General features: G+C 39.3%; 2 protein-coding genes and 1 long non-coding RNA gene across 21 annotated transcripts; 2 read left to right on the forward strand and 1 right to left on the reverse strand.

Moving 5' to 3' along the window:
- Positions 1-235: 235 nt before the first annotated feature.
- On the reverse strand, positions 236-21,180 carry LOC126612216 (rust resistance kinase Lr10-like). 2 transcript variants are annotated; one of them, XM_050280578.1, is made up of 6 exons: positions 20,363-21,180; positions 2,531-2,560; positions 2,387-2,407; positions 2,233-2,274; positions 1,671-1,700; positions 236-1,523 (listed from the first exon to the last, which is right to left on the reverse strand). In XM_050280578.1, exons 1-6 carry the CDS (start codon positions 21,117-21,119, stop codon positions 460-462), a joined length of 1,944 nt encoding a protein of 647 aa, XP_050136535.1. In that variant the 5' UTR covers positions 21,120-21,180; the 3' UTR covers positions 236-459. The 2 variants fall into 2 exon arrangements, with proteins under 2 accessions (XP_050136535.1, XP_050136543.1); XM_050280586.1 differs by lacking the exon at positions 2,387-2,407 and having other exon boundaries at positions 20,363-21,179.
- Positions 5,860-19,714, forward strand: LOC126612600 (putative disease resistance protein At3g14460). Of its 18 annotated transcripts, XM_050281064.1 has the most exons (12): positions 5,884-6,251; positions 14,888-14,965; positions 15,162-15,292; positions 15,434-15,480; positions 15,720-15,729; positions 16,157-16,384; positions 16,416-16,622; positions 16,708-16,796; positions 17,950-18,092; positions 18,404-18,518; positions 18,689-18,795; positions 19,002-19,714. In XM_050281064.1, the coding sequence occupies exons 3-9, from the start codon at positions 15,259-15,261 to the stop codon at positions 17,974-17,976; spliced, it is 642 nt and encodes a 213-aa protein (XP_050137021.1). In that variant the 5' UTR covers positions 5,884-6,251; positions 14,888-14,965; positions 15,162-15,258; the 3' UTR covers positions 17,977-18,092; positions 18,404-18,518; positions 18,689-18,795; positions 19,002-19,714. The 18 variants fall into 18 exon arrangements, 1 of the variants encoding a protein (XP_050137021.1); XR_007619194.1 differs by lacking the exon at positions 15,720-15,729 and adding an exon at positions 17,304-17,370 and having other exon boundaries at positions 5,873-6,251; positions 15,840-16,796; XR_007619186.1 differs by adding an exon at positions 17,304-17,370 and having other exon boundaries at positions 5,869-6,251; positions 15,434-16,796.
- Positions 21,181-23,310: 2,130 nt separating the features above from the next.
- LOC126613147 (uncharacterized) lies at positions 23,311-25,231 on the forward strand. Its single transcript, XR_007619700.1, has 2 exons — positions 23,311-23,913; positions 24,046-25,231. It is a non-coding gene; the product is annotated as an uncharacterized LOC126613147 (long non-coding RNA).
- Positions 25,232-25,891: the final 660 nt, after the last annotated feature.

The following is a 25,891-nucleotide window of genomic DNA, read 5'->3' on the forward strand; positions in this document are numbered from 1 at the left end:
TATCCAAAATGGATTTATAATCTTCTAGAGGAAGGAAATGACCAACATATCCATATTAGGAAGAATGTTATGGTAAGATTCCAAAGCAACTTGCAAGTTTAGGGCTCTGGTGCAGCCAGTGACACTCGGTGGATCGGCGGTCCATGAAAACGGTGGTTCGGATGTTAGGAGGAGGAGAAAACTTGATGATGCAAGCAACCCTAAAAGCCTCCTACAGTTAGAAGCAATTGCTGAATTAGAGTAACATATGTATATGTATATGCACCAACACAAGTCAATCTTAGATGAATCCAAGCCAAACAATTACAGACAACAGTTATTCACTAAATCACTTTAAGGCAAGAATTTAATTAATAATACATTATTGCACTTTCTTAACCGTTTGACTATCACCTAGCAGACAATGAACACGTTAGCTCCGCGTTAGAACATCTTGGGTTCAATTCATTGTCTTGAATATCACCCTCTGTCACAGCCGTCTCTAGGGGGGCATAGAGAAGGCCTGAGAGGCATTTGCAGACATTCAACATCACCTCCAAGCATTTTGACAACTTTGGACATCGAAGGGCGATCACTTGGTTTAATTTGAATACACCATAAGGCGGTTACAACCATCTTTCTTATTACTTTCTTTTCCTCCTCTGTAACATTGTCCATTTCCAAGTCATTTCCCACAATATACTGATCGTATACCCACATTGGGAAGTAGATTTGGCTTGAATGCTCTACCGTTGGATTCAAATTCTTCCTTCTGCTTGCCATCTCCATCAACAACATTCCAAAACTATAGACATCTGACTTGTATGAGACACCTCCAATATTTTTGTAGAACAACTCAGGAGCAATATATCCCAGTGTACCTCGTGCTGCCGTCAAAGAGACAATGCTATTATCTACAGGATACAATTTTGCAAGCCCAAAGTCAGAAACCTTTGCTTTAAAGTTCTCATCAAGAAGGATGTTATGAGGCTTGATGTCGAAATGTAGAATTTGCATTTCGCAACCTTGGTGTAGATATTCGATCCCTTGAGCCACTCCAAGAGAAATCTCGTACATGTTCTTGATAGTTAAGGGGACACTTTCTTCTTTGGAATAAATGTATTTATCAAGAGAGCCATTAGACATGAAGTCATACACTAGAGCGCGCTTTGATCCCTCAACACAGTATCCAACAAGTTGCACCACATTGGCATGGTGAATCCTTCCGATTGTAGCTATTTCGCTAATGAAATCTTGGCCATCAGCTTTGGGCTTGCCCAAAACTTTAATTGCTACAAAACGGCCACTGCGGAGCTTTCCTTTAAATACAGAGCCAAAGCCACCTTCGCCCAACTTGTCCTTAAACCTGCGAGTCATTTTCTTGATGTCCGAGTAAGAGTACCTTATAGGCATGAAGTTGTTATTGCATTGCAGAAAATCTTCTATTATGCTATACATTGATAAATGTCTTCTGCGCCATGTGTAGATTAAAAATGCAGTCACAACTAGAACTCCAAAAACAAATTTGGCTAGGAAAAATAACCCTGCATGCATTGATATTAATATGTTAGATCCACTACGTACTACTTTTTCTTCCCTTTCTTTCCAAATTACTTTGTCTTTGATGTAATTAACGAGAGAGAATGGGAAATCTACTTATGGTGATAATACAATCTCTTCTTAATCCTTACCGATGCATATGAGTATAAACCATCCACGTACTGCAACAAAATCAATCGACTATGAGTTTGAAAAGTGCATACAGTGAAAAAATAAATAAAAAATTAAATCAAAGGGTGCCTTTATTGACATCCAAATTTTAGTTAGTTTCACTTAACTAAAAACTTTTTGTCATCAAACTTTTTAATTTGCCATCGAAATTGAGTTCACCCAACCCACCAAGCATCAAGCACCACTCACCAAAAAAACGAACAACACACACCCCCCACTCACCAATAGAAAGAGAACGAACACACAGACCCACCAAGGAGCCGGCATCGACGCTGTCGACGAGGGAGGGACCGGAGGGAGGTGTAGTTTTGTTGGGCTTGGTAGTGGTTTTGTCTGTTCATTTTCTCTTTCTTTTGGTAGGTGGAGGCTGGTGTGGATTTGGGCGAACTTAAAAATGAGGGGGAACTATGAAGTTTGACAAAATGTTTTAGTTAGGTGAAGTTCATCTAAAATTTGGGTGCCGATAAAGATACCCAAAATCAAAAGACTTGAGCGTATGGACTAATTAAATGAAGCTCTTACCTATATCGTTGGTTTTGGTTAACCATGAAAAGAACGTGCCAGCTGCAGCAGTACATACCACGGAAAAGTAAGCAAAGACATACAGTTACTAGGTTTAAGAAGTACAGATAGAGCACACAAAAATAAAAGAAGCTTTTGCAGAGAAACTTCTTACGCAAATATATGTATTCATGACCTACAGTGAAAAATGTGAAGAAGAATACACAACATTAGCAATAGCTCACCCAGTCTTCAGAATTTAAAAAATCAAGTTTGTCGATCGAAAACTTGTAAATAAAACAAAAAGAGGACCCCTTACCGATTTGTTGCCATAGATATTGAAAGAAACCTACATGAACAAAGAAAGAACAAGACCACATGCATTAGCATAACAAGTGTGAGGTGTATAAGTCGTTAGAAAATAAATTTAAAATTCTAGTGCTGTCAATACATTGATAATATATATATATGTATGTATGTATGTATGTATGTATATATATATATATATGTATGTATGTATGTATGTATGTATGTATATATGTATGTATGTATATGTATTATTTTTTCTGAAAATTTAACTTTCCCCCTCCAAACTCATTTTTCTAGCCTCTAGCCCATCATATAATATTTATCCGAATAAAACCCAATGATTAGGATCCAACTAAGAAACTTACCAAATTAAGTTTGTGTGTCCATTTTTATATTTTTTGGATCCCTACATCTAAAGCCAGTATGGAAAGCTCTTGTAATTTTGTTTTAATTGATCACGTGCATTGAATTTGGCAAGGTCTTGTAGCCATGAAAAATGGTTCTAGATGGAGGAATTAATTTGATTTTTTTTTTAATTTTGACAACAAATTTCAATTTGAATATACCTAATTTCGTGTTTATTTTCAACAATATCTATTGTTTAATTTTATGAAAATAATTTACCTACTATGAAAATTAATTTTATGAAAACAATATCAATTGTTTAATTTTATACCTACACGATAATTACATGAAAATAGTTTACCTACTATGAAAATTAATTTTTTCAAAACAATATCTATTGTTTAATTTTATGAAAATAATTTACCTACTGTATAATTACATGAAAACTAATGTGCCTATTTTTTAAATTTGTAACAAAATTAATTTACCTACTTTTTATGGTATTAGTATAGATAAATGTAGAATATATGTCCGTACGTATTTGATCTAATTAGGTTTTGGATTGGAGGAGTTGACACAAAATTATAAATATATTAAACAAATTTATCTATCCTTAAGTTGGAGGGGATTTGGCCTGTACATTGCTACGGTAAACAAATGCCACTCGATTTCACGTTATTTACAACAAAGCTATCAGATTTGGGTTGGGTTGGAGGGTAATTTTGTGCATAGGGTTTACGTGCCCTCCTATATATGACCCTTGTGTTTACTTTATTTACACCACTGCCATCAAATATGTGGCTGAATTGGGAGAAATTTTTCCATATTCCCGGCACTCCACGTGGTATATGTACCGAATCAATCAAAACAAAACATGTGGCTTTCTTGTTTTAAAGTTTAATTGCTTCCTGAATATTTCGAAACGGTGGGCCCATAAACATTAAAAATAAAAACGTCCCCGTTTCCTCCTGACTTTTCTCCCCCCCCCCCCCCATCCTAATCTCCCAAGACGCCCTCATCTCCTCCTGACTCCCCCCCCCATTGTTACCGGCAAAATCATAAACGGAGGTCGGTGATGGCAAAATCTTAAACCATCCACCTCCATCGTCGCCCCGGGACGTTCCATCTCTTCTCTCTCTTCCTCTTTTTCTTTCTCCTATCATCTCTCGTTCTCTCCCCCTCTTATTTCGACATGGAACCAGAGGGATGGAACCAGAGGGATAGTTGGCCGGACCTTTAGGTTTGCCGTCTATCTCCTCTCTCCCCCACCCTCCTCTGGGCCTTCGTACACTGTGAGCGGCACACGAGCGAGCTCGAACAAAAGATTTCAAAGCTAAATCCAATGTGGAAGATCAGAAAATCAAAACCCATAAAACATATGAAAATAAATTCGTAATATTTTTAAAAAAGCCATTTTTCAAATCCTTCTGTATGTTCTTCTCCCCATAAACCCTTCAAATCTGGTCCTTCTCTACCTCCTCCCTTTATCTCTTGGATTTTAATAAGCTTTTTTTCCTTTTTTTCTGGGTTTTGTGGCGCATGCAGAGTTAAATTCCTTTTTCTTTTTTTTTCTTTTTTTTTTCTAGGTTTTGTTGCTTTTAGTGATTTAGGTTGAAGAGTTTATGCATTTTCCGGGAAACTGAGCCTTTGGGCATTTTTCAAAGCTCGAATTTGGTTGAGAATGGAGAGAAATTTTTACAAGGTCCCGGAATTCTTAGAAAAAAAGAAGAGGAAAACCCAGAAAAAAAAGAAGGAAAAGATGCTAATTAAAATCCAAGAGATAAAGGAGGGAGGTAGAGAAGGACCAGATTTGAAGGAGGAAAACTCATATTCTTGATAATCAGTACGAGCCCACCGTGCATCTACCTCCTCAATCCATATTCTTCTCGTACGGGTATCCCTGGTTTTTGGTTTTTTGGGGGTTTTTCAAAAATTTCCCAATTCATGAAAGGATATGGATTGAGGAGGTAGATGCACGGTGGACTCGTACTGATTATCAAGAATATGAGTTTTCCTCCTTCAAATCTGGTCCTTCTCTACCTCCCTCCTTTATCTCTTGGATTTTAATTAGCATCTTTTCCTTTTTTTTTTCTGGGTTTTCCTCTTCTTTTTTTCTAAGAATTCCGGGACCTTGTAAAAATTTCTCTCCATTCTCAACCAAATTCGAGCTTTGAAAAATGCCCAAAGGCTCAGTTTCCCGGAAAATGCATAAACTCTTCAACCTAAATCACTAAAAGCAACAAAACCCAGAAAAAAAAAAGAAAAAAAAAAGAAAAAGGAATTTAACTCTGCATGCACCACAAAACACAGAAAAAAAAGGAAAAAATGCTTATTAAAATCCAAGAGATAAAGGGAGGAGGTAGAGAAGGACCAGATTTGAAGGGTTTATGGGGAGAAGAACATACAGAAGGATTTGAAAAATGGCTTTTTTAAAAATATTACGAATTTATTTTCATATGTTTTATGGGTTTTGATTTTCTGATCTTCCACATTGGATTTAGCTTTGAAATCTTTTGTTCGAGCTCGCTCGTGTGCCGTTCACAGTGTACGAAGGCCCAGAGGAGGGTGGGGGAGAGAGGAGATAGACGGCAAACCTAAAGGTCCGGCCAACTATCCCTCTGGTTCCATCCCTCTGGTTCCATGTCGAAATAAGAGGGGGAGAGAACGAGAGATGATAGGAGAAAGAAAAAGAGGAAGAGAGAGAAGAGATGGAACGTCCCGGGGCGACGATGGAGGTGGATGGTTTAAGATTTTGCCGTCACCGACCTCCGTTTATGATTTTGCCGGTAACAATGGGGGGAGTCAGGAGGAGATGGGGCGTCTTGGGAGATTAGGATGGGGGGAAAAGTCAGGAGAAAACGGGGACGTTTTTATTTTTAATGTTTATGGGCCCACCGTTTCGAAATATTCAGGAAGCCATTAAACTTTAAAACAAGAAAGCCACATGTTTTGTTTTGATTGATTCGGTACATATACCACGTGGAGTGCCGGGAATATGGAAAAATTTCTCCGCAGACAGAGGGCGATGGGAGCCATGCCCACTGCAGAGAGAGAGGGACGGATTTGATGGATGGTCACAGAGAGAGATTGGGTGAGGGATGTGAGGGGAGATTACAGAGAGACAAATAAATGGGAGGGATCGGGGGATTTGAGGGATGGTCAGAGAGAGAAATAGTGATGGAGGGAGGGATGGGGGGCTGATTTTCGGTTCCTCCTTCCAGATTTGTTCCGTAAAACCTGTTGGGTACAATTCAATTTCCTCCCCCTTTCCCCTGAACGAAAAATTCGAAACCTACAACTCAAAACTCACTCATTTGTCGCCCCTCCTTGGCTTTCTGCTTTACTCATCTCCCGGTGTTTCTTTCTCTCCATACGATTCGATTTCGGTGAGTTCTTTGTTGCCCTCATGATTTCCCACTTTTATTTTTTGGGCGTCCTTAGTCGTCGTTTTTATCTGGGTTTACTGCATTGTTGCTTTTAGTTTCTGGATTTTTATTTTTTCGGCACTTGGATGAATCGTGGTTAATAATTTCACACCATGGGATTTTCGCACTTCTGATGGAATTGAGCGCGGGGATTCGGGGTGGGGTTTTACTGATAATTTGTCTTCATTCAAATACAACAAACAACAACAACAACAACAACAAAGCCTTTTCCCACTAAGTGGGGTCGGCTATATGAATCCTAGAACGCCATTGCGCTCGGTTTTGTGTCATGTCCTCCGTTAGATCCAAGTACTCTAAGTCTTTTCTTAGAGTCTCTTCCAAAGTTGTCCTAGGTCTTCCTCTACCCCTTCGGCCCTGAACCTCTGTCCCGTAGTCACATCTTCGAACCGGAGCGTCAGTCGGCCTTCTTTGCACATGTTCAAAATCACCGGAGCCGATTTTCTCTCATATTTCCTACAATTTCGGCTACTCCTACTTTACCTCGGATATCCTCATTCCCAATCTTATCCTTTCTCGTGTGCCCACACATCCCACGAAGCATCCTCATCTCCGCTACACCCATTTTGTGTACGTGTTGATGCTTCACCACCCAACATTCTGTGCCATACAACATCGCTAGCCTTATTGCCGTCCTATAAAATTTTCCCTTGAGCTTCAGTGGCCTACGACGGTCACACAACACGCCGGATGCACTCTTTCCATCCAGCTCGTATTCTATGGTTGAGATCTCCATCTAATTCTCCGTTCTCTTGCAAGATAGATCCTAGGTAGCGAAAACGATCGCTTTTTGTGATCTTCGCTAGATTGCTCCGGTCATTAGTGTGGATAAGTATATAAATGGATAGAGATAGGAAAGCAAACACAAGATGTACGTGGTTCACCCAGATTGGCTACGTCCACGGAATAGAAGAGTTCTCATTAATTGTGAAGGGTTTACACAAGTACATAGGTTCAAGCTCTCATTTAGTGAGTACAAGTGAATGATTTAGTACAAATGACATTAGGAAATATTGTGGGAGAATGATCTCGTAATCACGAAACTTCTAAGTATCGGAGTGTGGTGTCGTCTTGACTTGCCTTATCTGTCTCATAGGTAGATGTGGCATCTTCTCTGGAAGTACTCTTCCTCCATCCAGGGGTGGTATCTTTAACTGGTGGAGATGCACAAGGTAATGTATCAATTTCACTTGAAGCTTACTTGTAGTTTCAGGCTTGGTCAAGCGCGATACAAACCATGTAGTAGGAGTCCCCCAAGTCGCCGAGCTAGGGGGTCTGCTGAAAGAGGTGACAGACAAGGTAAGCAATCAGAGCTCCGACTGATTGTTCACCTTCTCCCCATCTTGCAGCAGCATGAAGGATAAAGAGAAGAAAAATGAGAAGAGATGATATGAGATACTTTTGCTTTTGAAGAAGTAACTTTCCACAGGCTTATTCTTGAACTGAGCTGGAGGGTTTTCTGGTTTCCTCCAGAGTATAAGGCCGACTGAAGAATTTGAGGGTCAAAACAAGTCCATCAAATCTAGAGTACGTTCCACCCTGCTGATATGGGATACTTTTGCTTTTGACAGAGTAATGAATGTATCGGCACGTGTGCTGTTACGCTTGTCTCCACATGCTTCCTTGTATCCTTCGCACTTGCCCTATCTGTTCCTCAAGCAGATGCGGAATCTTCCCTGGAAACATAAGATGTTGAAGATGAGTACTCGAGAGCAATGCCAGGTAAGTAATCAGGTAAGGGGTTCCAGGCAGTCAGTTCCTGGCTGGAAGCTTGATTCCAAGTGCTGACTGATTGCTCTCTTTCTCCTTGTCTTGCAGGTAAAAACAAGGCCAAAAGAAAAGACAGGGAAAAAGCATGATATGGGATACTCTTGCTTTTAACCCTGATGATATGAGATATTCTTGCTCTAGTATAGCTTGTTTGCAGAGGTATTATCGGGGGGAAAGAAAGCTGAATATTTCGAAAGGCTTCGTTGGGAGTGCCCTCTCAGATATGATGAAGGGTTGAGCATTTTTGCAGGTCTGCCTGTCCGTTGGGGATGGAGGTCGACATATATAGGAGTCTCCCTAACAACAAGTAGTAATGCTATTCCTTTACCCTGCTTGGTCATAGCACGGTAGTGGGAGCTGCCTGTTTCACATGTTTTAACTCTGTCAGAGCACTTTGAAAAAGTGGTCTGTGGTATCTGGCTCTCGAGATTCGGAGAACGATGCCTCTTCGATTTTTGAGAAAGCAATCATGATGGGGGTATGACTCTCGAGATTCGGAGAGCAGTGTCTCTTCGATTTTTGAGGAAGTAATCATGTTGGGAGTCTGGCTCTCGAGATTCGGAGGACGGTGCCTCTTCGATTTTGGAGCAAGCAATCTTGTTGGGAGTGTTGTCTCGAATGTGAGTAAAGGTTGGGCATGTTTGCTAGTCTACCTTGCCACGAAGCACAAAGGTTGACACACAGGGACTTTCCAATTATCCAGCAATGGTACTGTTCCTTTACCCTCTCTTCGATTTTGAGAAAGTAGTCATGTTGGGAGTCTGGCTCTCGAGATTCGGAGGACGGTGCCTCTTCGATTTTGGAGCAAGCAATCTTATTGGGAGTGTTTTCTCGAATGTGAGTAAAGGTTGGGCATGTTTGCTAGTCTACCTTGCCACGAAGCACAGAGGTTGACACACAGGGACTTTCCAATTATCCAGCAGTGGTACTGTTCCTTTACAGTTGTGGGTAATAATATGGTAGCTAGACCTTCAAAATTTATGTGTCTAAACTTTTGTTAGTGCTGTTTCTTTGCTATTCTTTTACCTTTCTTGGTCAGAGCGATGTAGTGGGAGCTGCAAGCTTCACGTGCTCAACTTTGGCAGAGAACTTTGGCAAAGTTATTTGTGGTACCCATGAGCTATTGTTGCGTGTGGGAAGTGGGTGATTGAACAGTAAGATTCATGTGCTTTCTACTTCACCAGAAGTCTTCGACAGAATGCCCATAATTTCTGCAAAGCTGAGTGTGCGTGTGACAGGTGCTGACAAGGCTAGAAAAGTAGGTGCCTCTTCGATTTCTGAGATCGGCCCTCGTGGTCTCTGAGCAGCCCAGCTTTTGAGAAAGCGAGCGCCTCTTCGATTGATTCGGAGAACGATGCCTCATCGATTTTTGAGAAAGCAATCATGCTGGGGGTCTGGCTCTCGAGATTCGGGGAGCAGTGTCTCTTCGATTTTTGAGAAAGTAATCATGTTGGGAGTCTGGCTCTCGAGATTCGGAAGGCGGTGCCTCTTCGATTTTGGAGCAAGCAATCTTGTTGGGAGTGTTTTCTCGAATGTGAGTAAAGGTTGGGCATGTTTGCTAGTCTACCTTGCCACGAAGCACAGAGGTTGACACACAGGGACTTTCCAATTATCCAGCAATGGTACTGTTCCTTTACCCTCTCTTCGATTTTTAAGAAAGTAGTCATGTTGGGAGTCTGGCTCTCGAGATTCGGAGGACGGTGCCTCTTCGATTTTGGAGCAAGCAATCTTATTGGGAGTGTTTTCTCGAATGTGAGTAAAGGTTGGGCATGTTTGCTAGTCTACCTTGCCACGAAGCACAGAGGTTGACACACAGGGACTTTCCAATTATCCAGCAGTGGTACTGTTCCTTTACCCTTGTGGGTAATAATATGGTAGCTAGACCGTCAAAATTTATGGGTCTAAACTTTGTTAGTGCTGTTTCTTTGCTATTCTTTTACCCTTCTTGGTCAGAGCGATGTAGTGGGAGCTGCAAGCTTCACGTGCTCAACTTTGGCAGAGAACTTTGGCAAAGTTATTTGTGGTACCCATGAGCTATTGTTGCGTATGGGAAGTGGGTGATTGAACAGTAAGATTCATGTGTTTTCTACTTCCCCAGAAGTCTTTGACAGAATGCCCATAATTTCCGCAAAACTGAGTGTGCGTGTGACAGGTGCTGACAAGGCTGGAAAAGGCTGGAAAAGTAGGTGCCTCTTCGATTTCTAAGATCGGCCCTCGTGGTCTCTGGGGAGCCCAGCTTTTGAGAAAGCGAGCGCCTCTTCGATTTTTGAGATCGGCCTTCGTGGTATTTGAGCAGCCCAACTTTTGAGAAAGCAAACGCCTCTTCGATTTCTGAGATCAACCCTCGTGATCTCTAAGCAGCCCAGCTTTTGAGAAAGCAAACGCCTCTTCGATTTCTGAGCAGGCGCCTCTTCGATTTCTGAAGCTTCGTCGAGTGCAGATTTTTATAGGGGCTGGCATTAAGTTCCAAAGCACACTTGAATCTCCACCAGTAGAAGCTTCATTCTTGCACTTCTAAGATCTTGATTTGTCCGACCTCTTCTCTCTTCAACACCTTTGAAAATGTCTGGCCCCTCCGACCGTCGTTTTGACTTGAACCTTGTTGAAGAGGCAGCCCCGCCTTCTCCAGACAACATATGGCGCCCATCCTTCGTCTCCCCTACTGGTCCTCTTACCGTTGGGGATTCCGTGATGAAGAATGATATGACCGCTGCGGTGGTGGCCAGGAACCTTCTCACTCCCAAAGATAACAGACTACTTTCCAAACGGTCTGATGAGTTAGCTGTTAAGGATTCGCTGGCTCTCAGTGTTCAGTGTGCAGGTTCTGTGTCTAATATGGCACAACGCCTATTTGCTCGAACCCGCCAAGTTGAATCATTGGCGGCTGAAGTGATGAGTCTCAAACAGGAGATTAGAGGGCTCAAGCATGAGAATAAACAGTTGCACCGGCTCGCACATGACTATGCTACAAACATGAAGAGGAAGCTTGACCAGATGAAGGAAACTGATGGTCAGGTTTTACTTGATCATCAGAGATTTGTGGGTTTGTTCCAAAGGCATTTATTGCCTTCGTCTTCTGGGGCTGTACCGCGTAATGAAGCTCCAAATGATCAACCTCTGATGCCTCCTCCTTCTAGGGTTCTGTCCAGTACTGAGGCTCCAAATGATCCCCCTCCGGTGCCTTCTCTTTCTGGGGCTCTACCGACTGCTGAGACTTCTCCTAAGCAACCTTTGTGAAGGCTCCCTCTTGTGTGCTTATTTTGACTCATGTATATGTACATATTTGTAGCTTATTGGGGATATCAATAAATAAGCTTTCCTTCATTTCAACGTATTGTGTTAAATACACCAAAGCCTTCTTCGCTAAGTTCTTTGAATTTTCTTTTGTTAAAGCTTGTATGTTGAAGCTTTCTGAGTGGAGCATGTAGGTTGGGGTAGTGTTCCCTTAATTTCCCGAGTGAGGAAAACTTCTCGGTTGGAGACTTGGAAAATCCAAGTCACTGAGTGGGATCGGCTATATGAATCTTAGAACGCCATTGTGCTCGATCCTGTGTCATGTCCTTCGTTAGATCCAAGTACTCTAAGTCTTTTCTTAGAGTCTCTTCCAAAGTTTTCCTAGGTCTTCCTCTACCCCTTCGGCCCTGAACCTCTGTCCCATAGTCGCATCTTCTAATCGGAACGTCAGTAGGCCTTCTTTGCACATGTCCAAACCACCGTAACCGATTTTCTCTCATCTTTCCTTCAATTTCGGCTACTCCTACTTTACCCCGGATATCCTCATTCCTAATCTTATCCTTTCTCGTGTGCCCACACATCCAACGAAGCATCCTCATCTCCGCTACACCCATTTTGTGTACGTGTTGATGTTTCACCGCCCAACATTCTGTGCCATACAGCATCGCCGGCCTTATTGCCGTCCTATAAAATTTTCCCTTGAGCTTCAGTGGCATACGGCGGTCACACAACACACCGGATGCACTCTTCCACTTCATCCATCCAGCTTGTATTCTATGGTTGAGATCTCCATCTAATTCTCCGTTCTTTTGCAAGATAGATCCTAGGTAACGAAAACGGTCGCTCTTTGGTATTTCTTGATCTCCGATCCTCACCCCTAACTCGTTTTGGCCTCCATTTGCACTGAACTTGCACTCCATATATTCTGTCTTTGATCGGCTTAGGCGAAGACCTTTAGATTCCAACACTTCTCTCCAAAGGTTAAGCTTTGCATTTACCCCTTCCTGAGTTTCATCTATCAACACTATATCGTCTGCGAAAAGCATACACCAAGGAATATCATCTTGAATATGTCGTGTTAACTCATCCATTACCAACGCAAAAAGGTAAGGACTTAAGGATGAGCCTTGATGTAATCCTACAGTTATGGGAAAGCTTTCGGTTTGTCCTTCATGGGTTCTTACGGCAGTCTTTGCTCCTTCATACATATCCTTTATAGCTTGGATATATGCTACTCGTACTCCTTTCTTCTCTAAAATCCTCCAAAGAATGTCTCTTGGGACCCTATCATACGCTTTTTCCAAATCTATAAAGACCATGTGTAAATCCTTTTTCCCATCTCTATATCTTTCCATCAATCTTCGTAAGAGATAGATTGCCTCCATGGTTGAGCGCCCTGGCATGAACCCGAATTGGTTGTCCGAAACCCGTGTCTCTTGCCTCAATCTATGCTCAATGACTCTCTCCCAGAGCTTCATTGTATGACTCATTAGCTTAATACCCCTATAGTTCATGCAATTTTGTACGTCGCCCTTATTCTTGTAGATAGGCACCAAAGTGCTCATTCGCCACTCATTTGGCATCTTCTTCGTTTTCAAAATCCTATTGAAAAGGTCAGTGAGCCATGTTATACCTGTCTCTCCCAAAAGTTTCCACACTTCGATTGGTATATCGTCTGGGCCTATTGCTTTTTTTATGCTTCATCTTCTTCAAAGCTACAACCACTTCTTCCTTCCGGATTCGACGATAAAAAGAGTAGTTTCTACACTCTTCTGAGTTACTCAACTCCCCTAAAGAAGCACTCACTTCATGTCCTTCATTGAAAAGATTATGAAAATAACCTCTCCATCTGTCTTTAACCGCGTTCTCTGTAGCAAGAACCTTTCCATCCTCATCCTTGATGCACCTCACTTGGTTTAGGTCCCTTGTCTTCTTTTCCCTTGCTCTAGATAGTTTATAGATATCCAACTCTCCTTCTTTGGTATCTAGTCGTTTATACATATCGTCGTAAGCCGCTAACTTAGCTTCTCTGACAGCTTTCTTCGCCTCTTGCTTCGCTTTTCTATACCTTTCACCATTTTCATCAGTCCTCTCCTTGTATAAGGCTTTACAACATTCCTTCTTAGCCTTCACCTTTGTTTGTACCTCCTCATTCCACCACCAAGATTCCTTTTGGTGTGGGGCAAAGCCCTTGGACTCTCCTAATACCTCTTTTGCTACTTTTCGGATACAACTAGCCATGGAATCCCACATTTGGCTAGCTTCCCCCTCTCTATCCCACACACATTGGGTGATTACCTTCTCTTTGAAAATGGCTTGTTTTTCTTCTTTTAGATTCCACCATCTAGTCCTTGGGCACTTCCAAGTCTTGTTCTTTTGTCTTACTCTTTTGATATGTACATCCATCACCAACAAGCGATGTTGATTAGCCACGCTCTCTCCTGGTATAACTTTGCAATCCTTACAAGTTATACGATCCCCTTTCCTCATTAGAAGAAAATCTATTTGTGTTTTTGACGACCCACTCTTGTAGGTGATCACATGTTCTTCTCTCTTCTTAAAGAAGGTGTTGGCTAAGAAGAGATCATATGCCATTGCAAAATCCAAGATAGCTTCCCCATCCTCGTTTCTCTCCCCAAAACCATGGCCACCATGAAAACCTCCATAGTTGCCTGTCTCCCTGCCCACGTGTCCATTTAAATCTCCTCCTATAAATAACTTCTCCGTTTGAGCAATTCCTTGCACCAAGTCTCCAAGATCTTCCCAAAATTTCTCCTTCAAACTCGTATCCAACCCTACTTGAGGTGCGTACGCACTAATCACATTGATAAGTTCTTGTCCTATTACAATCTTGATTGCCATGATTCTATCTCCTACCCTCTTGACATCTACACATCTTGTACCAAGGTCTTGTCCACGATGATGCCAACACCGTTTCTCGTTCTATTTGTGCCCGAATACCAAAGTTTAAACCCTGAGTTTTCTAGATCCTTTGCCTTACTACCAACCCACTTAGTTTCTTGTAGGCACATAATATTTATCCTTCTCCTCACCATAACTTCCACTACTTCCATAGATTTTCCCGTTAAGGTTCCTATATTCCACGTTCCTAAACGCATTTTGCTCTCTTGAACTCTACCCTTCTGTCCTAGCTTCTTCACCCTCCCCCGTCTAATAGGATCAAAGTACTTCTTTTGTGTGTCCCGGGTAAAGTTGATAGGAGCATATGCTCCCAAACAACTTTGAGTGGAGTCGTTCGAAAAGAAGTTTCTATGGCCCCCTTGCTCATTTAACACTGCATCCGGGTGCCGATGGAGATACAGCGACCCTTGCTCACTTATCACTGTGCTCAGGCCACACAGCGCGCCACTTACGGGTGACGCCCTAGCTTTAGCGCGATTTTGTTCTGGATTCATTTTCATAAGGATTCGACGTGGTCATGGAGTGCCGGCTGTCGACTACCTGACGCCCTCCCCCTCCTCCTTTATCCGGGCTTGGGACCGGCCATGTAAGACATAGGCGGAGTTTTGTCTTCATTCAAATGAATGGTTAAAATTTCTGAAGTGAGTGTGCAGGTGGGCGCGTTCACTAACTAAGCTTTCAAGGGAACCCATCAACGGTTTGCTTGCTGGGGGAAGTCGGAGACTACCAGTGTATGATTTAGTTATCATTAATTTTTTTACTTAATTTTATCCATATATAATATGTGGGTGAATTTATACTAAACAATTGTGATAAGCCAATATGCCATACGACTTTGAAAGCATTGATTTTGTGTTTAGTTTGCATTTTTCCATTGTGAATGTTGAATTTTGTGTTTAATTTGGATTTTTGTGTTTGAATTTGTAGCATGATCTTCCGCTGCAGCATCCAAATTTTGCATTTGTAAATTGTCAAAGAAAAACGAAGTTTGAGGAAATTATAGGAGATTGTGTCGGCTTTGGCCATGAAGGGTATCAGCAGCTTGTTCCCCCATACAGGTGATTAATCGTTTTTCAGTCTGTGTTCTATTTGGATGAGAAAGTGATTGAAAAATATGATTTTTTATTTGTTGGTTGATTTTGTATGGACGATGTATTAAATTTTTTTTTTTGGGATTTTGTGTATTGGGTATTGTGTAGAACCAGCAATGCAAGAGCAGGATCTGATCAGTCACGCCCGAAAAGGGGTTTGTTTCTCAAATCACATTAATTAATTAGATTATTAATGTGCGGTGGAAGGCTCTTCAATATGATTTCTAATTTCTCCTTTCCAGCATTCTCTTTTTGGTTTTTGGAGTATGTATGTGATTTGTATTTGATTATAGAATAAAAATTAATAAAACACGAGATGCAGCAATTAATTTGCATCCTTATGACAACACATATATGAAAGTGCATTCGATTTCAATGTGCGAATGTGTGACAGGATGTGCCTGCCTGCTGCTGCTGGTATGCTTGCTGTTGTTTCTCGTGTTGTTAATTTTTTGTGTGTGTTGATTTGATTAACAATTCAAGCGTATCTTTTTTTTTTTGTGTTGGTTAGCAGCCAGTTTTATGGCCCCGATCTGGTGATGCTTCTCAGTGACTGTGGTAATTGCAGTTCATTGCCACCAGTTGGTCAGCTACCTGCTCTGAAAGAGCTCTACGTAGAAGGGATGAAAGTTGTTAAGAGTGTTGGTGTTGAGTTGTACGGGGGAAATCAACCATTTCAATGTTTAGAGAAGCTAAAGTTTCGGGAGCTGCCAGAGTGGGAGGAATGGCAGCCTAGTCCAAGTGGATGTGAAAGTCCAGACTTTCCTCATCTTAAGGAGCTGGGGTTATACGAATGTTCGAAGCTGAGAGGAAACTTGCCCACTCATCTTCCCTCCTTGAAAACACTTTATGTGAACAAGTGTGAGGTTCTACATAAAAACAGGGCCAGTAATACCCTGAATGTGGAATCCTTACGAGGATCTCTTGAAAAACTGACAATAAATGGATGCCCGGGTCTCTCATTGTTACTAGAGTCGACGGAGACGCTGCCGTCGCTTCAGAAGCTTGATATTGATAGTGTTGGTGGGAAAGAGTTGTTGGCGCAAATGGTGCACAACAGCAATCGTCTTCAAAGTTTGACTTTATATAGATGATCGTCTTCAAAGTTTGACTTTATATAAATGTTACTCACCCTTGTCGTTCCCTACAAATGGTCTGCCCACCACGCTGACGTCACTGAGCATAACAGATTGCAAGAAATTAGAATTCCTATCACGTGAGATGATGGCCAAATTGACTTCCCTTCAGTCTTTGCGTCTATCCAACAGCTGTGAACGCAAAGGCTTGAGTATTTGCAGTTTAGTTTTTTTTTTCTTCATTTTAGAGATTTTTCTACTGTTTGGTTTTTGGGTTTTGTCTAATTTTTGTGGTCTGCTTTATAGATTGTTCTCTTTGGAAGCTTCTTTCCAGCCTTGACCTTCTTCTTGCCTGGTGCCTTCTCATTGAGTATTGGAGGAGCATTAAAACACAGGTGTGTGTGTTTTGTCGACGTAAGAGATGAACGACATAAAAACATCCATCTCTGTATTTTTTTGTGCTTTTTCTAACCCATCAATTTCTTTTGAGTCAACCAAATAGTCCCAAATTGCAATTTATGTTGTGAGGTATTATTGTCTAAAATTAAGTATGCATGTATATTTTATGTTTATGCCCGCGCACACCTCTGCATGGTGTTAATCTCTGTGGGTCATCTATGTATATGTAGATATATCTATATGTGTATGTGTGGAATGCAGCATATCGGATTTAGGTTATACTGTGCATAGTTTTATTGCCTGTTATTATCTACGATATCACTATGCCATTTCTATGCTGGCTCTGAAAGTTATTCATGAGCTTTATAAGCACTTACCATAATTTAAGCAGTCTGTTTTGGGTTCTTTTTCATTAGGTCATTAGCTACAGATTAATGGAGAAACGAGGACCATGCCACTGATTTGGGTTCTTTTTCTAATTTTCTGATTTTGGGGTTTTGCAGGGAGTACTGATGTACTGATTTTCTGGGATTTTTTTTGTCCTTGCAGGATTTTTGGTCTTTGAAATGGGTATGTGTTGTTTTTAATGTTTCAGTTCTATCGTGTTCCGTTCTTCGTTGCTTCGTGATTCTCATTTTTCAGTGTTGGGTGATGGAAATTTGTTAAAGTAGTTGGTAGTTTTTTGAGAAAGTTGGCATTTTTAGTTATATTTTCTGTTTAATCCTAAATGTAAGACTGGAAAATCATTGAAATGATGGTTTTTTAAAAACTCATAATTTTTTTGTTCTGGGATTTAAAAGCATCTTTTCCAGATTGGTTACAAGGGTTATGTTCTCTTCAATTGGTTCACCTAATTTTGATTAGTTTTAAGTTTTGTCCTTTTAAGTTTGTCTTTTAAGTTTTGTTCTTTAAGTTTTGTCTTTTAAGTTTTGTTCTCTAAGTTTTGTCTTTTAAGTTTTGTCTTCTGTGCTGTAATGAGAGATTTATGTTGGCTTTTCGGATTTTGGCATGGGAAAGTTCACTTATTTGTCTAATTAGATTGTGTATGCCTTCGATTCTTTATTTAATTGTTCTGTTTGCGTTTGGGTGTGATGATCTAAATTTCATATGTTTGGAATTATTTACTTAACACCAATTTGTTACATTCAGATCTCCACCCCACATTTCACTAGTTGAAATTCCATAGAAGTCGGTTACTGCAGATTGCGTCTACAATTAGATCAGAGATCAACTGCTCTTTTGTTATCCTGCAGAAGATTGCTTTTGGGAAGGATCTGAAGTAGTTTCTCTCTGTATGTTTATTCCCATGTAGCTCTGTCTTTTCTAATTGATGGTGTTGATATTACACTGAAATTCATGATGATGATTTAATTGTTTATTGATCTGTAATTGTTTGTGAATAATGTGGCATATATGAATTGCAATCTGTGTTTGTATGAAAGGGATGGCATATTATGTTGCTGACTTAATTGTTTATGTTTTTCATATTTGCAAATGGTGTTATGATCAATTAGGTGATTGCTGACCTGTGACTTTGTTTGGAGCTCAAATTTTGTGAGCATTACATTGGATTGTTTTGATGTTGTTTTAGTTGACAATGCAGGGATAGGAGAAACAAAGAGGATGACACTTATAACTGCCCTTCCCCATCGGCCGTCTTCAAATTTGGATCACAAGAAGGGAGCAACATAGGTGTTTTCCTTCTTCATTTAGATATGGTTAGTGTAAATAATTGGACAAAAGAGCCAAACAAACCCTGTTCTCTCAAATGGAGTCGATGATGTGGTCGACGGCCACCAGGCCCAACTCAAGAGTTTGGCCTTCATATAATTGGATTGTAGTATAATGTTATTTTTGTTCATTTCTTTTTTCCTTTATATAAGTGCAGGTGTTGTGATGTTTTGAATAAAGGGTGATGAAAGGTGGTTCACACACTTCCTCCTTACTTAAAGCAAGTGGAGATGACGATTTGTATAAAAAGAAAAACTTGCCACGGTACTTCAATTTTCTATTTTATTAATTATTGTTTGGTTTTCCAAATGTTGTATTCACAAAGAGAGACCAATTATGTCTTTGAGAAACAAGTTTCTTTGTCTACATTGCGAGAATTTGCAGTTTGCAACTTTCATTGGTTATTATATTTGATTGAGTTAAACTTGGATTTCTGGATTCTGACTTTTTCGTTTGTTTCTTTGTTGCAGAGTTGGCTTCATTTCATTCCAGGAACTCTCTAAATAGGGCCAAGAACTCACTAAATAGGTAGTCAAGAGGAATTCAGTTTTGCCTTCAATTTTTGCCTTCTGTTTACATTCTTCCTGGATGCACTCTCACCGATTCTCTCGCTTACCACTTTTTTCTCACTCACCGCTTCATCTCTTCTGTTGCTTACAAGGTCGTGTCATATATTTTTTAATTTTGTGTGGTTTAATTTATTGAATATTTGAAAAAAGAGATAAAATTTTCAATTTACAATTACTGATATGATGTTTGTTTTGAAAATCATTACGGTGAATGGAGAGATTTACAACCATGAAGAGCTGAGAAGCCGTTTGCCAAATCAGATTTATAAGGTCTCATCAATTATAAATAAACGACTTTTCATTCCCAATGACCTTTATCGTTTTTCTTAATGGGTTAGCTGAACATGAGGTGGATGCTGACTTTATCAAATATGAGAATGTTTTAGGATTTCATTCTAATTTTTTGGCTGTTTGATTACTTTGCTTTTCGTAATTTGTTTTGCTTATCGTCAATTGGATGGGACAAAACATATTTTTGTAACCAGTTTGTACTTTTTTTTTTTGGTGGAAACTAACCAGTTTGTACTTTTACCATCTCGGTTTTGATGGAATTGGAGCTTTCAGTAATGGGTTCTGAGGGAATTGGAGTTTTGAGTAATGGTTTTTTTTAACAACTATAGTATCATTTGTGATTCATTTATTTATAAGATATTATATAGGAAACTGTTATTAGCACTCTAAAAATCTTATTCTACACTCGCGACAAGTGTATTTTTCTTTCTAATTATGGAAAGTTTGGAGGGCAAAATGAGAATTTTGGAGTGTCAATAACAATTCCCTATTATATATAGCTCTACTAGGAAGGCGACTGTATATGTCTTCATCCTGTTAAATTGTATATGGCTCTTGAGAATGTGATTCTGTTCCTACCACCATTTTGCCCACTTTTTGTGGAAATTATTCATTCCTGTTGTGAATAATACATTCATCCCCTGCAGCGAAGTGCGGGCGCATTTTCTAGTTTAAGTTAAATCACACAATGGGTCATCAATAATGACAAACTCGTCATTTATGCGAGTCAAACATGAGGCCACCTACCTACTAGTTTAGTGGAATACCACAAGTGACATGTTGATACCTTTAAATCTCATATTATGGATTGCAGAATTAGGATATCCCTAGACTAATTTAGTCAGTGCGTGAACCCGAACAATTAACAAGGGTTTTATTCTTGCTTGAATGTTTGTTATATGTTCCTAGTTTGACAAGGCAATTATATTTCCGACTACAAAAGTTATTAATTTAGTCGAGAATTGACGCACCTGAAATGGTGTGAGGAAAACATGCAGACGCATGAGACACAGTCCACTGTCCTGGGCATCTATCTTCATAATAAGGAGACTCGAAATAAAGCTCAAAGCCATACATGAGGGCATTGTGTATGTCTTTATAAGAGAAGTTGCTGTAGTCCTCAACGTACCCGACAGCCCATCTCATCGAACTGCTCATCCACTCGACACTGCAACCCTCATCCAAATCCCATGCTTCCAACCTGCCCCCGACATCGACCATGACATAGCTATACGTTTTCGGTTGACTCGAAGAAGAAGAAGTATTATTCAAGCATGGAGCAGTGCCCACGTACAGAGAAGAATTCAATGCATTCGAACACATCAAGTAATATACAGGTGCTGAAGGCCCTGTCCAGTATAGAGAATTGATGTCCTCGTTGGTGGGCGGAATATTTTGAGACATGGAAGAGCAGTTGTTGCTCTGAAGGCCAAAATCTACGAGTCGAATTGTTTTGGAAGTGTAGTTGATTGCCTGGACATGGTACTTTCCGAAATAAGGTAGGTCTAGTACTGTAATGTTGCTCTCACAGTACAGAGTATACCTTACGTCGCCACAGTACTTTGGATCATCGTTCAGTCGAAAAGGATGGCTTATGTTGTGGATATGGCCGCAGGATGAAGTGCAGGACTTGGCACTACTGTTGTCAGCGTTACAAGTTTCACTGCAAAAGCAAAGAAGAAGAAAGGCTAAACTTAAGGTGAAGGACCTGCTTCCACTAATTTCCATTGCTCTGAGAGAGAGAGAGAGAGAGGTACGATGGCTTAAACACCAATTAGTTATATAATATAGGAGGGGTTAAAGCACCTTGCGTAAAGTTGCAGTAAGCCCGTCAAATATCCTAAGGGAAAAGTCTATCAATGGTGTCCTAGAGAAAAGTCGGCCTTGGTGTTTGACACGGTCAGTCAACGGCAAAGACAGACTTGTGTAATAATAATCCTCTCTGTCTCCATGTCTCTTTCATTAATGAAGGACTCTCTCTCTCTCTCTCTCTCTCTCTCTCTCTCTCTCTCTCATTAATGAAGGACACTGTAATTGCTAAAAAAAAAAAGTGTTATTCAGAGATATGTCTTTGAAATTCTTATTTTATATAAAAAAAGCACCTAATATTAATCATTCAAATGAAATTCAAATTGTCATTCAGTAATACAGTCTAATAATATTTTTTTTTACTTGTAAGTAAGAGCTTTTAGGTTCAATTCTTGCCAAAGATAAATTTGAACCATATTATTACTAGCTCATTATGGAGTTAAGCCCACCATTTATCCCTTAGTATCTGTTTGCTCATAAAAAAAATACCCAAATTTAAAATAGATTGTCATGTAAACAAATATATAACCAACTATTACAACATATTTACAACTTTGCAACAAAATGTTATTACTCACCCTAATTATGATGAGCAATTAAACCCATATGGCATTTTAACCTTTCTTGTATCATAAATATTATTAACATATATAAATTAATTCACCCATATTCAAAAAGTTAATAGCCATATTTCGTATGAAAAAAAATTTCCTTCATACAATAATTATTTTTTTAATAAAAAATTATTGTTTGAATCATGTAAATACCTACATATAAATAAATTTACCTACTGATATAAAATATTATACTAATTTACCTACGTTTAAATTAATTTACCAATTCCAAAAAAAATATAGTAATATTAAATAAGGATAATTCTAAGGATTAGTTTGGTATTACTGTACTTTGAAAAAAAAAACTACTTTTTCTATGTTGTGAGAATAAACAGCTGTGAAATAAAACAGTAGAGTGTTTAGTAAATATTTTTAAAAAGAGAAAATTAGATTCTACCACTTCTTTTTCACATTTTTTTTAAACTAAACATTTGTAGGTTTTTAAGTTTTGATTAAACTTTTAAAAATTTAATTAGGGTGCTTTAATTTATGTCCACATCAGCATTTTCTAATTTAATTCATTTATCTGTAATTAATGTATTTTTCTCAAAGTAAAAGCATATATAATCCTCATTTCCAGTTTGTCCTTTAATATCACTTATTAATTCTTAATTATCTCCCTAAAAATCAGAGACCATGTTTTCTGCTTTTCTGTTTCTCTCACCCAGTTCATCAAAAGAGAGATACAGGCGTGAAGACTTTTGCAGGGGAGAGAGAAAGAGATAGACATAGAATAATTACTAAAAATAAGCTGCAATTTGTTAGAGGATATAGAGAGATTAGGCGTTCATAAACAACGATCTATTTTATTGGCTTATGAATGTTCCGCGATCTTTATATCCACCATTATTGAGTATGCACACATATTGCATCTTGTATCTCTTGACATGGATCACCACAATTTATTTTTCAAATAGAAACATACCGATGTTAAATTAAAACGTACCAATATCAAATTAAACGTACCAAAGTTAAATTAAAACGTACCAATGTCAAATCAAAACGTACCATGCAATTTGAAACGTACCCACTATAACATCTAAAAGGAAATTGAGTCAATCGAAGCTAACTTTCCAAACGTACCATGGTACGTGAAAAATTATGAAAATATCGATACAAAGTGTGGTAAAACAAAAGGCTTACGCTTTAGTGTCAATATTCAGATTTGAAGGTGTACAATATATCGTACCCCACCATCTTCGATGGCAATTTGACATTGGCGTGTGCTATCAATTAATACGGTGTGTAGTTGGCGTGTACAAAATATCAAGTCGTTTTTTTAAATTGTAAAAGAATTTATGTTGAAATTGAATACTTAATCATAACTACTAGAGATTTTATATCTAATTGGTAAAATGCATATAATGGCAAATTGTGTAGTTTTGTATTATGTGGAACCTAAATTGTAGGAAGATGTTTAATCAAAATTCTAAAAGGCATGGATGTTTAAACTCAAAATTTCAAAAGCTAGGCATTTATATCAAAACATCCTAGTGTTTGGTAAATTTTTATGTAAAACAGTTGTGACTATGCAAAATGAAAAAGGATTTCGTGGGAATCCGAGAGATCTTGTGATCGTGTTCGTTCATCGTACATCGTGCGGTTAGAAATCATTTTAAAATTTAAAATTAAATATAAATAGCATCTAATGAAAATTAACCTCTGATGAACGATCACGATCATAGGATCCCTAAATCCCCATAGGATCCTTTTCCGTGTAAAATAACTTTAGGGTATAATGCTGGATGTGCAATTAAACCGAAGAACCCACCCACCTCCATCTTCCCCGACCAACTTGAACCCAGCCACCACTACATCTTATCCCGACAACCCACTCTCAAGCTTCCCAAACCGCCATTTTTCACCCACTCACCTACCTCTCTCTCTTAGCCAAGCCACTGCCATTAACCCAAAACACGAGAGCCACCCCCACCTCACCACTCGAACAGATGCAGCCACCCACCCATTTAATCCCAATCCAAAATCAAACCCTCTCCTAAGTTCTAACCCACCCCAGAATCCAATAATTTCAAAAAATGGCTGATTATATCATTTCAAGAACCTGACAATTCCAAAAACTAAAAACCCACTTCAAAGATGTAATATTTTCTCTCTTCCTCTTTTTGGGTTTTTTATTTTTATTTTTATCAATTCTCTTCTGGGTTTTTGTTTACAGTGTAAAATCAACACTAATTTACTAATTTTGCTTTGATTTTTCAAATACTATTGAGGTGATAACCTGTTGCAAGCTCAGCCATGGCGGCTACTGCGAAATCTAACGGAAAAACCATCACAGGCTCTGCCATTTGATCCAAGGTTCCAACAATAGCAAACCCTTTAACGAATAGCTGTCGCAGATTTCTTCCAACATCAATCACCACGCGAAATTAATTGTCGACGAAGACGATCCCACTCCCCTTCGAAATCTGCTGGAGGAAAGAGGCCTTCTTTCAGATCTGGTCTGAGACTGGTTTATGCGAGAGAGTGGTGAGCCTGACGACAGAGAGAAAGGAGGGCAGGATTGGAAAATTGAAAAGTTTATTTATTGGTTAATGATATACCTACCCCAATGTCTTATTTCCCCACCCACCTTATATTTACACCCACCATAACAAGATAAAACACACATAAACTCTTTCCCCCACCCACCATTATTTCCAAAATAACCCTATATATTTCTTCTTCCAATTTTCCTTGCTTTAAAAAATTTATTATAATTTAACAAAAATGAAAATTATCATTAAACAAATATACCCAACAACTCCAACTCCAAATATCACAGTAGTCCCCTCCCCAAAAAATTCCCAGAACCGTCACTATCAACACACCCAAACCTCAGCCCAACCCCCCCCCCCCCAAAACACACCCAGCGCCCTCCTTGCCCAAAATCCTCGGTCGGCCTCAACGGCGTGTTTTTGGAATCGGGAGATGGTTCTCCCCATTTGATCGAGTCGTTGGAGGACCGCAGAGGAGATCAATGGATGAGATGGGCTTGCCGTCAGAGCATAGCCTCTACGAGTTTGGCGAAGGTCTCAGCCATGGCGAGCAAGACGATCGGTGAGAAAGCCAGTGCATAAGAGAAAGGGAGAGGAGAGAGAGAGGGAAGGAGGAAGAAACGGTAGTGTTTAGGGTTGAAGCAGTGAGGTAAGAAATTAAAATGGGGTGAAGTTGTGGAGGCTAAGGTCGGGGAGGGTGGTGGTTATGGGTTCTTCAAGTTTTGTTTTGTTTTTTTTTTTTTTTTTTTTAATTTCACTTTTATGTTAAATAAGTTTTAAGTCCAGCTGTATAATAATTGTATATGTGTTAAATTTCGAATGGAAGTTATGTGCTGATGTGGTAATACTAAATTATCTAATGATTTATCCTAATTGTGGAGGTGAAGGGGTTTGTGGCAATATATGATTGGTTGGTTTTTAAGTCTTTGAATGTCATTTTATACAACGACAAATTTGTTAATAAAAGTATTATTTTAAAGTGGGTGAAGTGATAAGGCATTGGGGTGGGCTTAGTAGCACTCACTGTTTATCCGTGTTTCTTCGAAATAAGCTATTTTTATGAAGTTGCTTTTTCCAGTTTTGGGTTTTCACCTTTTTTTTTTTTACCCATAATTCTGAAAAAAAAAATTGATTTGAAGTGTTTACCAAAGAGTTAAAATGTTCTAATCTTTTTTCATACCCACTTTTTATTAAAAGTTAAGCTAAACCAAAACCAGGACTAAGTTTACTACTCTGAAGTTTCTTGCTTTTCAACATTTCATACATCAAGTTTTTCTCATCCAATGTGATACCTAAGGTGAGAATTGTGGGACATTTTTATACGTCCGTTAAATTTTTTGTGAATTGTGAGGCACTTTTATACATCCGTTAGATTTTCTATGAGAACCTTCGTTAACCCATGATGCGGCACGCATGTGGACATTAAAAAAATTCAAAAAATTCAAAATTCAAAAATACTAAAACCCTAAAATTCAAAATTCAAAATGTAATACTGAGAGATTCAATCATTGAAGTGGACATGGATGCTAGGTACTCAATAGTCCAAGAATGACAACTCTCTTACCAATTGCTATCCAAAATT

This window comes from Malus sylvestris, chromosome 2, assembly GCF_916048215.2.
Source record: "Malus sylvestris chromosome 2, drMalSylv7.2, whole genome shotgun sequence".
Lineage (NCBI taxonomy): Eukaryota > Viridiplantae > Streptophyta > Magnoliopsida > Rosales > Rosaceae > Malus > Malus sylvestris.